This window comes from Microplitis mediator, chromosome 5, assembly GCF_029852145.1.
Source record: "Microplitis mediator isolate UGA2020A chromosome 5, iyMicMedi2.1, whole genome shotgun sequence".
Classification (NCBI taxonomy): Eukaryota; Metazoa; Arthropoda; class Insecta; order Hymenoptera; family Braconidae; genus Microplitis; species Microplitis mediator.
Genome location: NC_079973.1, coordinates 9,512,552 through 9,526,391, shown reverse-complemented (window position 1 = coordinate 9,526,391; position 13,840 = coordinate 9,512,552). Strand labels below are relative to the sequence as shown.

At 29.0% G+C, this 13,840-nt stretch overlaps 1 protein-coding gene across 2 annotated transcripts in view; it reads left to right on the top strand.

Annotated features, from left to right (window-relative positions):
- The window catches only part of LOC130667409 (rap1 GTPase-activating protein 1-like), a 91,409-nt gene that overhangs the window by 3,279 nt on the left and 74,290 nt on the right, over positions 1–13,840 (top strand). The window contains exon 1 of one of the 2 annotated variants that reach the window (XM_057468946.1): positions 4,435–4,919. The exons of the other annotated variant lie outside the window; for it this stretch is intronic. Coding sequence (XP_057324929.1) covers positions 4,702–4,919 — 218 coding nt within the window. The 5' untranslated portion in view covers positions 4,435–4,701. Of the gene's footprint in view, positions 1–4,434; positions 4,920–13,840 lie in introns of those variants that run through there. 2 annotated transcript variants of the gene reach the window in all.

Genomic DNA, 13,840 nt, shown 5'->3' with positions numbered 1-13,840 from the left:
TGAAACGAAATTTTGTAAATAAATTTTCGTCTACAAAATTAAAAAATTCTAATTATATCACATGAAGATTTTACTGAAATTTATTTTTCATATTTTGTTTGATGACAACTGTAAGTAAGACAATTGCAACTACGTTATTATGTTTTCAATTAATGCTTCAATTTTTTTAAATTAATTAATAAAATTAAAATATCGATATGGCAATTAAATATTTATTAAAAAGTGGGCCGGCTGATCAGGATTTTGAAAACAGTCGGTTAATTTAAATTTTTAATAAATTATAAAATACTTTGATAGGTCATATTATAATTTATTTATATTCACAAATAATTATTTTTTAAATTAAAATTTGTTTTTATAAAAACTCATTAATCAGTTAAAAAGTGAGTGGCCAATGCTTTTTTTGTTTTTCATCGTAAAAACAAAATAAAAAATCTGTCTATCGGTTGACCCTGCGGGCCAGCCCCACAACTTCCCGCTGTTTTCTAGCTCCTTGAGCTCGAAAACATTGTTGTGAATACATTTTCGAGCTCGTCGAGCTCAAAAATACTTTTGTATCCCGTTGTTTTCGAAACAAACCGTTTTTAGCATATCTTTCTCCCACGATATTTCACGAACGAATTGACCGATTTTGATGGCTGAGGTGGCAATCGAAGTGTTTTATTGAGTTCTAGAGCTGATCAAATTTTGAAGTCGATCGTTCAAGTCGTTTCTGAGAAATCAATAAAAAACTAAAAAAAAAAAAAATTTTTTTTTTCCGTAATTCGCTAATATTTTCGAGTCTACTTGATCAAATGATCTGAAATTTTCAGAAAAGTTGATGGCCAACAAGCTCTTTCGATTGCCGCCTTAACCATCCAAATCGGTTCATTAGTTAAAAAGTTATAGACCGGTCACACACATACATACACACATACACACACACATACATACATACATACATACAGACACTCGGACATCATTCTGAAAATAGTCAGAATAGCTTCCTAGGACCTTATAACGTCGACATGTAATGAAATTTCGATTTTCGCAAATCGGGGTGAAAACAATAACTTCTCTATTTTTCGAAAATTGTCGATTTTCTTAGCGGGAAGTTAAAAAAAAATGTTTTTCAATGAGTAATATTAAGTATGGATTATTATTTTTCAGGATGAAATACTCACCGCAACAGCAACAAAAAGAGCGAAAATCAGAGAGTGACGTCGCATCTGTGATTGCGACACCTTCGAGGACATCTCGAAGTAGAAATTCAACACATGGATGTTCATCTAATAGAATAATTAACAATACTATATCTACAGGAATATTTGCTTGGATGAGAGTATTCAGAATGGCATCATTACTTCATCAAATTGGTTGTTAAAAATAAATCTTCTGTTCAAATATATCGAACAGATAGATGTATTAATTTGTTATTCGTAATAATGCGCAACAGGCGTATAAAAAAATGAGATATCACACGCTCGACGTTCTTAAATTTTTCTCTTTGACTTGATATTAAATTTATTGTGGTCATTGATTATAGGACGTCTTTAGACATTTATCTTAGCTCAAAATAATTAGTGCATTAATGAGCTAATGCAATAATTACTTGTTTATTAATTATTTAAAATATAACTATTAAAACCCACACACACACAGACATCCAATAGATATAAATTAATCTCAATATTGAGGTAAATTAAAACTGCTGATAGTTATGACTATAAAAATTTATTTATTATTGATTAGTTAATAAATAATCATTAATGTATTATTGTTTATCCAAATAATTATCTTGTAATCTATGTTTAATTAGTAAAATGCCAGTGATTTTTAAAAATACAATAAATTAATTATAATTACTGGTGATGTTAAATCGTTAATTATTAAACGAATATATTTTATGACTAACACAGATATATTAATTAAAAATAAAATCGTTTTTGCTTTAACGAATAATGTTATTTTTATTTCTTACTCGCCTCAATTATTTTTTCCATTATTCATAAATTGAAAACAATTTTTTTGAGTAGAGAAAAAAATTATTGCGCCAATAAATTCTTTTTTTTTTCTGTGTATATATAAATTAAATACTACATTGTTTAATATGTAAAAAAAATTAAATTATGACGAAAGAGATGAATTATTTAAATACATGCTGTGATGTTATTGAGCGTAATAACTCTAAAAATGGAGTATGAGCGAATAATTCTCGTAATTCTGGAAAAGATTACATTATGTTATTCATTACGCTTTCGACGCAAATGTACATGAGACCCAGATGATCTAATGTTTCTCTTTTATACTGTGTAATAACGTTGTGTTTTTATTTTCTCTATTTTTGCTGTTGCTGAGAACATTCTCTCACATTTATCATTGTACTAAATATAAAAGTTGTTTTACTCCTCGATAGCAAGACTTTCTGGTCAGAAAGTTAGTGTCAATTAGTTGCTATCGACAACAAGTTGTCAACAGCTTTCAGCTTTTGTAACTGTTGACTACAAGTTGGTACCAAATTTCCCAGAAAGTTGGCAACAATCTACTGCCACAATTTGTTGCGAACTTTCTGAGAAAATCAAAGGCACCTTTCTGTCAACTTATGGAATGCCAACTTTTGCCACCAATTTTCTCAGAACGTTGCCATCAACTAAGTTGCTGCAGAAAGTTGTCGCCAGCCTGCTGCCAACTTGGCTATCAGGATTCAAAGGTGACACTCGATTTACGCGCTCAAATAATGTCGTCGGTAAAGTAGTATAAAGATTATACGTGATCCCTGATAGTCATTTTGATATCGCAAGAAATCACAAGAAAAAAATTGTTAACTTTATGTTAACAATTACCCAGGCAGCACAAAAAAAAAATTATTAACTTTATGTTAACAATTAGTTACACTCTAACAAATTGTTGCCTTAAACTTAACAAAAAGTCAACAATTTTATTTTGTGCCGCCTGGGTATTTACACTATAACAAATTGTTGCCTTAAATTTAACAAAAAGTCAACAACTTTTTTTTGTGCCGCCTGGGCTAAATAAGATGTCAAGTTGATTGCAAAAACTTGATGATGCAAATAGTTGACAGTAACTTGTAGTCAATTTAGAAGTATAATTTTGCTCATTCAATTTTTTTCTCTTAAATTCGCTTTTGCTCTTAAAATTTTTTTTTCCGCAACTTGAAGGCAACTTTCTGATTTAACGCATTCCTGTTATGGCTGTAGATTTACGTCAACTTGTAATTCATGTTGCACTTATATGAAGTGTTGTCATCAGGGTATTTGCGTGTGTGGTGATGGGGTTGGTTGGCCGTTCATTTGATAGCAAGAATTAATCGTCAAAAAGGTAGTGTCAATTAGTTGCAATCAACGTGACAAATACTTTTCGACCGCTACACACTTTGTAACTGTTGACTACAAGTTGCCTTCAACTTTCCTAAAAAGTTGGCGATAGTCTACGGTCGCAAAATGAAAGCAAGTTGAACAAAAAGTTTCCCACAACTTTCTATTAATTTTTTCCTCGCCAAATTCTACGTTCAACTTGGACCCAAGTTACGCTAGTGGGTTGTCACCATGTTGCGGTCAATTTGGCTATCTGGTTAATTGCAATCAACTTGACATCTCCAAACTTAGTAACTGTTGGCTACAGTTTGCTTTGATAGTTACACTTTTTCTTCAAAAATTTACTGTTCAGTGTTTCCAGCAATTTCACGTAAAGTTTACATCAAGTTCTTGCTGTCCAAGTATTGACTACAATATAAGTATAACATGAACCACAAATTGACGTAAATTCACTCGGGCTTTCGAACGGCAAGTTAACAGAAAAAAGTTGCCTGAAAGTTGAGGGAAAAAAATTTGAAGAATAAAAGTTGTTTTTAAATTGACGACAAGTTAGCCTCAACTCTTGTACATCAAGTTTTTGCAGTCAATTTAACGTCAAATTTGGGTCATAAATTTCCGTCAATTTGCCTTTTATTAGGGTGGCTTTATTTTTTCCTGATAGCCTCTCAAGTTGAAAATTGTCGCCAACTTGTAAGTTCAATTTTAACGCATATTGTAATTAAAAACTAACAAGTTTTAAATTTACCAAAATCTTCGAGCGTAAATTGGGCGGGAAAAACGAAAAGCAAACGATTGCTGAGTAACCCTAAAATTCTGAGGCTCTGAAAAGTTAGCGTCAATTCACTGCCGCAACTTATCTCCAAGTGGACACAGAAAGTTACCGTCAAGTTTTCCTACACTTTTTGCTTGTCAAAATATTGCATTAATCTTGGCGACACGTTACAGCAGCAGATTGACGCCAACTTGTCCAACTTGACTATATCTGGATAAATCTCACGAGAAATCTATTTTATCATCGGAATTCCCGTAAACGTGCTCTGTAGAACAACACACACATACACACACACACACACACCAACGTGTAGAACAGATTCATTTCATATCAGTACTTTCACGCAAGAGAGCAAGACGTAATCGCGAGTCTCCTGACAGTTGGTTCAATAATTTGTCGTAGTCTCATCTCTTCGATGATTATATTTTACAATTAATTTACCTGTGTCAAAACTACACTAATAACATTTAAAAAAGTAAATAATTGAAAAATAAAAAAAGAACAACAATATTACGTTGAGTGAAAATAATAAAAAAAGTAAAATTTCCATTCCCGCGTTTTTTAACAATCAGATAATTTATTGTTTATAAAATAAAATAAATAATTGCAAATGCAATGCGAAGACCGTTGATTCGTCATTTATCAGAAGGAGGTGGTAATGGGGATGGATCACGAAGACAATCAACAAAATCAGGTGATGAAATACGTGGATCATACGCTTGGGATTGTCGTGAGTATGGTCATCATTTATCATCTCTTGATCTCCTAAAAGTACCAAATAATTCAAGAGGTCAACTATCTCCTGAATCAAGGATTACCAGCATAATCCACAGGTATGAATTATTGTGATCCGCTTGTTGCATTCTTTCCACGTATACTTATATATTGTCATTCTACCCTACTCTTATATTATTAACTCGTCAAATTCTCATGCAGCATTCAACGACTCTACTCTACTATTGTCTAAAGATAAGACTATGTTATTATAACATGACAATTATATCATGACAATTGTCATGTATTAACGATAATTAATATACTAATGATAAATCAAAAATAATTTCTCAAATGTATTTCAATGATAAATAATATAATGAAACTAATAAATAATTTTCATAATATTGTTTACGAAAAAATAACAAGAGAAATTATTAAAAAAGATAAAGACACTGTGAGGATTTTCTAACACACCCAGACACCCACACAACCTGGAAATCCAGGTGTCCCGGGAATCATCCGGGGATTTGCGCTCGCGCACTTCTGACCCCTTTCCTTGTTCCCCTCTTGTCGTTCAACAAGTTATTTTCGAATCCCAATGAAAAACAGGAGAGAAGGAGAGAGTATGAGGATGAGGATGAGGACAGATGAGGATAAGGATGATGGTGTGTTTGTGGTTGGTTATCTGCCAAATTGAATTGACACTCTGTAGAGTAGAATGAGACAAAGGGGATATCGGAAGTAATGTATATATGTATATATGTATGTATGTATAGAATTATGTCACGATAGATTTGAGGTCATGAGGTTAATTCTCAGATGGAAAGAGGAAAAGAGATGGTGATTTTCAATCACTCATCAGGAAGTAACACTCATCAGATTCAATTTTGCGATTAAATGCATTGCTAATTATATTATAGAGACATATATTGTTATAGTACTTTCATAAAACTATTCATTATTTTTACATGGAAAAAACAAACATAGAAAAGTTAACTTAAAATTATATTAAATTTATATTGTAAACTTAACGGCTATTGAAATTGTGTAATTTTTTCTGTCTTAAGAATTTAATTTTTATTTATATTTAGTAGTTTTTATGATTCGAGTATGCTAATAAATATAAACTGCAGCATTAAACTTGACTATAGCTTAGTCAAGTTTATTATCCGATATAATAAATTTTACCATAATAGAATTCAATTAAATGATATTAAATTTTTATTAGTTTTTTTTCAGCTTTTTATTGTTATTGTTATCATTTACGGCATGTCAATTAGTAGTGGTATAAATTTTGATATTTAAAAATAAGTTGACTTGACTGAGATTCGAACCTTGATCTCCCGCGTGTGAATCTAGTCCTCAGTCTGCCACTAATTGTTAATTTTATCGATCAGCATTAGAATAATTACAAACCGTTTAGTAATTTTTAGTTGCTGTATAATACTTTAATACTACGCAATTTATCGGATTTAGAGAAATTACTGTAAAAATACAGTACTTTTTCATAGTATAGAGTAGACTGATTCAAGAAAATCGACTAATTTTTTTTTTCTTCATTATATCGAAAATATTGTTGGAAATGACGAAAAGTTAAAGTTAGATTGACGATAAATTTTTACATTTTTTAAATTTTTTGACGCAACCATCAGCTTTATTCGAAAATTTTAGAGGACATTTTTTGTAGAGCATTTTATTTCCTACAACTTATCTCGGAGAAAATTTTCGATATATCTCATAAGTCGTAAGTTATTCGCAATTAACTGAAAATTTAATATAATTAATTTTAAGCGACAAAATTTAGATTATTTAAGAAAATTTTCAGTTAATTGCAAATAACATACGACTTGAGTGAAATATCGAAAATTTTCTCTGAGATAAGTTGTAGGAAATAAAATGTCCTTTAAAATTTTCCGATAAAGTTGATGGTTGCGTCAAAAAATTTAAAAAATGTGAAAATTTATCGTCAATCTAACTTTAACTTCGAATTACTTTTGAAGAAATAAAAATATCGAAAAATTATAAGGAACCTTTTTTGTAGAGCGTCAAATTTCCCATAAGAATATACCTTGAACATTCAAAAGTATTGGTCCCACTGTGAGCTACAAAATTCCAAAGCTTAAAAAATAAATTTTCCCATGTTATTTAAACGGGAAATAGAAAATTGCGATGCGGCAGTTGTTAATATTGATATTAAGAGCTCAAACTTTCACAGTATTTTTTTTTTCGTCATTTCCAACAATATTTTCGATGTAATAAAGAAAAAAAAAATTAGTCGATTTTTTTGAATCAGTCTAGTATATAGTATTTAATACATACTTTTATTTGATTTTTATATTTTTACAGAATAAAAGTCGTTAAATCGTATAATGAACATTGGTATTACTCAACGGTTAGTAATAATTGAATATTCTTTCTATATAAATTGATATTTTATCAATAAAGAATATTAGTAAAATAGTAAAAGAGTATTAATATAGAAATTTTTCAGATAAACATAAAGTATATCAATTACCATTTTGAGATATTTACTATATATTTGGTAATAAATAATAAAAATAATGCAATCATTGATTCGCATTAATATTTTTTTCTAAAATATTTTCGAGACTCGTTTTCTCCGTGTAGAAATCAAAGATTTTTAATTTTTATAATTGTTAATAGTCCTTCGATTTGGTTTAATATTTTTATTCTTCGATAAATTAAAAAAAAAATTCTTTTCATTCTATTTTTAAAAATTATACAGCTATTTCTCATTTGTCTTAATTCGATCCCCTCAATGAATAATAAAAAAAAAAAGTGGTGAAAATAAATTTCTTTTTTTACAGAACAGTACTATTATTGGGTATATATTATAAAATATGAAAATGGGATATTTGAATTTATTATTTCCATTTTTAACCACTGACCTAAATACAGTTAATCGATTAATTTATACAGTATTATAAAAGTTTGTTCGATTATAAAATAAAAGTATTTAAAAAACTGACCAGTTCTCAAAAAATGGCTCCCTGCCTTTATAAATCCGGAATAATTTCTCATGGAAAAATTTCTCACTAATAATTACTCAAACAAAAATTGATCCAACACAAAAATTTCTTTTTTCACCATATTTGTGGTGAGAAATTATGCCTTGAGAAATTATTGCTGAGAAATTTTGTCGCAAGAAATTATTGCATGAGAAAAAAGAGACGGTCGCCCAAAAAATTCTCATTTGTTCGATAAAAAAAAAATTTTTTTTAAAAAGTCTAGTTTCAGACACCTTTAATTGTGATTAAGCTTTTTTCTATTTATTTTTAGTGGTGGGCTCAAAACGCGGGACGGGACAGTCAATTTGTCAGTCCCTTGACAAACGGTTTCGTTGTAATTTATTTGTTGTCTTCGATAGAATACTGATTTATTATGTTTCGCGTTGAATAATTGGTACGGGATCCCCACAGCTTAGTTTGACAGTTTCTTTTAAATATTTTCTTTGTTTACAATATTAATTCGTTAGTTTTTTGCACGTAAAAGCCACAAATGACTGCCTGGATGATACATTCAGAGAAAAATACACTTAAAAAGAAACGAAACAATGAAATGAAATATATATTTCAGTAAGAAAAAAAAAAATAAGTTGGAAAACTCAAACTTCAACAACTTTTTTGCTTATTCAAAAAATAATAAAAAAATGGCAGCTAAGTTTTCTTCATGAATTGCCAATATTAAGTTTTTATGAATTTCACTTAAACAAAAAGGATTTGGATAGTGATTTTCGAAAGGGTTTTTCTATTTCAGAATTCAAGTGCACTGAAAAAAAGATTTATTTGAACCAAAAATATTATATATTTGGATATGGCCAAATAAATATTTAATTGTGAGAAAGATATAATATATTTGAGTAGTTTAATTGCGTGAAATAAGTGATATATATTTGTGGTAAATAAATGATCCAATTGCTACAAATAAATAAGGGCTTCAACTATATGTATAGTATCGCCAAATTTTAGGTTATTTGTCACAAATTTAATATCTTTACCACAAATATATCAATTACTTACCACAAATAAACGATATATTGAGGCTGGCCCATAGGACCAACCGACGCCCAGATTTTTTTTTTTTTTCATTCATTGATATTAAAAAATTAATTTGAAATGTGTTCATTTTATTCATTAACAAACCATCTTTTAAATCATACGAATCATTCTAGTTGAGGATATTCGAACGGGTGTGAAAACGTTTTTTACGTGAGTTAATCAGTGGAGACCCAGTAATCGTTAGTAGAACACATGTCACTGCTTCGCAATGGAGTTGTGCAAAATCTCAATTTACCCTGTTTAGAAAATCTCATAGAGTCCAATAGATTCTTATAAATTTCCGTAGAGATTTTATAAGAATGAATGAGATCTATGAGAAGTGATATAGTTAAGAATAGGCCTAACACACACAGCTATGGGAATCCAGAGATTTTTTAAGCGGGTTAATCACTAACAACTATATAGATAAATTAAACAACTTACATGTCTATTTTGTTTTACACTTTTTTTAAAAACTATGATCACGGAACAATACTAACGTAGCTTGAATAACATTTTTATACTTAACTAGACTTATAAATATTTCTTTCTGAACTTGATTTCAAAGCGTTAGAGAACTATAAATATTTTTTAATTAAATCGTTACATGAATTTATTTTTCTGTCAATTGAATTGATTCTCAAAACTTAAAGTTGACACAAATTAATAATTTTGAGCAGTGATAACAAAACAACAAGGGTCATATTGATGACCAAAAGGTTGTTGTTGAAGGACGACATTGTATGGCAATAACAAATAGAAGGGAGAGAGGACATCCTCATTTTATAGATTTAAGCATGGGTGCATGGGTGATTGGACGAGTAGAGCCGGAGATGATCGTTGAGTAACAAATTAGTTCTGCTAGGTGGTGACACATGGAGATTATGCAACCGATTATATAGTTGACATAGGATACACATCACTGATAGAAGGGATAGTAACGAAAAAGCAAAAATCTGACATGATGGGATGGTTGAGACCTAAAAAAATAAAATATATCAAGACCCTTCTTTTAAATCCTATAATATTACGCATTAAACTCCACAGTAGACGCTTGTTTTTTCTATTTAACGTTCATCAAATACAATTATTATTTTATATTGATAGGTTCTCATGGATCATTTATCATTGTAACATATAATATTGTTGAAAAAAAATTTCTCTATATAATTATTATTGAATCAACTTATTTTCCCATGAGTCTAAAAAGATACATGATTTTTTTAAAAAGATTAAGGGGATAATATTCTGTTAATAGTCCGTTTAAATAAACATATATTATTTCCTGAGTTGACTCAGGTCATTTTTTAATAGTACGACTAATTCATGTGAATACATATAACATAGAAATTAAACTTTGTTAGTCTGTTTCTTGTTCGAAATATTTTTTATTTAATCATTTCGCTTCCACGATCTGCACGACGATTCGTGCCGAGTGAGAAGAATGTTCATTCAGTGAATAGAACAAAGTGCTAAAAGATATCACGGCAACACCTTTGATCTTGAAAGAATTCTATGACTTTTCGATTGTATTTTTGTAAATAAATAAAATTTCTGATAATTTATTTTATAAATATTTAAAGAAAAATCAAAGTATTCAGGCAAAGAAATTAAACAACAACAAATTTTGTAAAAGCAGCAGCTCATCGGTACGATTCAATAATCTATGACGAATAATATATACATCATGACCTTTTTTTTTTTTGATAAATTTTCTATTTGTTACTAAATCAAAAAACAGTTTAGATATTTATTCAACTTTACTATTTCAGTTAACTCTTAATTGTCTAAAATATTTTTTACTGGAAATTTATTTCATTAATAAAAAATTATCATTGATAAAAATGAATGTCAACTTAATATTTGTACCAAATTATACAAAAATATTAAACTAAAATCTTTCAACAGATTGAAATTTAAAAAATTTTTTCATCCAAAATTTAAGGCGGCCTAATTTACCCCATACTATCCGTTTGGTCCCCTAGTATAAGATTAAACAAAAAATTTGAGTATCCCCTTTAAATTTTATTTTATGATAAATTTTGGGGAGAATTTTTCGCTTTTTCCCCTATACAGTAGAAAATACTTGTAATAAACGAGAATGTTGAAGATCTGCATCGGTTTAATATTTTTGTCTAACAAAATCTGTATATGGAAGAACGATATTTTTGGTAGTACATATACTAAATAAATGACAAAAAAAATTTTTATTTTCTAGTTTGTATGGTTTTTCTAGAAAAGTAAAATTTCATGATCTGAAACCATTTTGAATTCAAAAAACTTTTTTTTGTCTTTATACTCCTTCAGTTGTGACCCCTCAAAATTAGTTTCATGCGTAATTATTCTTTTTTTTTTTAACTTGAGCAACTATTTCGAACTCTGCGTTGAATAAATGAAAAATAGCTTCTTCTTTTGAAAATTAAAGTAACATCAATTATAGTACATTGTAATAACATGATCATAGGATGTAGCAACAGGAGAAGGATATAATTCTACTAAATTTAACGTCAACAATAGCCGAGGAATTAGGGGTTGCTATGTATAGTATACGGAAAAATTCATTGAAAAGGGGATATGTAGTGTAAAAACCGCGCACGACTCTGATGCTTTTCTCATCAGAACAATGTGTGTTATGTTTTGAATGTGATTCACTGATCTGCATGTTCCATCTTCAGTAAGGTCACCCTTAATTAAGTATCATCTCACGCTTGCTCACAACATTTGTGACCCCTTATTCTAAACTACTAAATTGAATCGTCGAAACTCAGAAAGATATTTTATTGAAATGTCAACAAAAATAATCATTCGATGATCAATAGTAGACCATTCAAATATTGCACATATATATATATATATATATATATATATATATATATATATATATATATATATATATATATATATATATATATATATATATATATATATATATATTTTTTTTTTTTTATTTCAATTTTTCATGCCACGACTTCTAGAGTGAGAATTACTTAGAAGATTTATACTTTGAAGCCATATCTTAGATTGCAAGCTAATAGTTAGTGTCTAAATTAGTGCAATGCACATTGAAACAGTGATGATATTTAGTTGAAATTTGAATCATTTTTTACTAAAAAATTTTCCGCATATTATTGTATATGAAAAACTATAATTTTTATTTTTATTAAAAAAACAAATATATATATATATATATATATATATATATATATATATATATATATATATATATATATATTTTTTTTTTTTTTTTCTTTTCCTTTCTTTTTGGCTATCGTTTCTGACGGGACATATGTGCCATATATTTTAATTATATTAGCGATTATTTCTATTGTATTTCATCATCTAACTTTTTTCAGAGTAGCTAATACTTTGTATAGAAAAGGGCTTGTATTTGTTGTCAGGTAAAAAGCGTGACATAATTTTTCTGACATTTTTATGGAGTTTTATTTTGTGATGGAGTACAGATTTTATTTAATTCTGAACTATATGACGTCTGCCATGAAGTCAAATATAGGTACAAAAATTTAGCGCTAATTTTATATATTTATTATACTTAAGTTTTATTAAAAATTTTAGTACGTTAATATAATTTTCTTTATCCAATTAATTCTTAAATAAAGCAAGAAAAAAAAATCAGATATTATAAATTTTTAATTCAATATTTAAAAAATCACTTTACCCCATCTAGTAATAGAAACATTTTGAAAAACTTTTAATTTTTCCGTTTTTCTTCTTTTATCACTTTTTAAAATTTAAAAATTTTCCAAAATTTGAGAGAAGTAGTGGAGAATGAAAAACTTTTTTCTTAATAAAGTAGAGAATTTATCTTCGTTTCGTTTTAAATATATTCATAAGATGCAAGCCCAGGAGATTTGCAAATCAATAAAGATAATTCTAGGGTTCTTTGAAGACAAGGATATACACGTCTATTTCCATTATATTAGACATACGTTCGATGCTGTACAAATTTCCATTCGATGATGACCATCGTCAGTGGTTATTTTAAAATCAATCTCAGAAGAAGACCTCGTGGTCTCAAGTCATAAATAAAGTTAGCATTGAAGCGAGTAAATCAATACCTTGACTGGTACATTGAAAGATCGATATATCTTGAGCTCCTGTACCTGATAATATGGACTCTGAGGTTTGCAGTGGCGTCGGAATACTGAGATTAATCTTGGACGAGGTCGTAAGGATTATCCAAGAGATTGTCCTTCTCCAGAAGCCTATGATGTTGAATACCCTTCTTTATTCAAGATATTCATATTTTCCTGTTTTCTCTTCATCACCAGAGTGCACCACCACCTCCACTTGAATTTAAGATTAAAGGTGGAGGGAAATACATCCAGTATATTTCTATATCTAGCTTCTAAGATCGTGAGCTCCAGGGATTATAATGTATGGTCATCTCAGTTGTTTATGTGTGCAGCCAATGTACTATGCACTACAATCGTAACACGAGGACATGCGATGCAGAAACTAAGTGGTGAAGGATGAGAAGGAAAATGAGGCGATAAGAAGAGACCACATCACGTTTGTAATTGCAATATGGAAGGATCAAGAAAGAACCCTCTGAATTTATTTTATTCTAAAATGGAAAGAATGATTTTCCACGGGATTTCTTTTATTATTTATTCATTTTTTTTTCTTTACAATCTAATGTATATTACTCTTGTGCTTATTATTTTATCGAGTTTTTAATTATTCTTTCAAATGCTGTTATAACCGAAAAAAATCTTTTGAAAAAAATTTTTAAGCGGATGTATATTTTTTAATAAATTGCAGCACTCAATTGCGAAGCAATCAGATATGTTCTACTAACGCTTACTCAGTCTCAGCTGATTCACTCACGTAAATAAACGTATATTTACACCCGTTACTAGAACAAAATTTGTATCATTTAAAAGATAACTTATTGATGTCAATGAACACAATTTCAAGTCAATTTTTTAATATTAATGATTGGAAAAGAAAAAAATTGT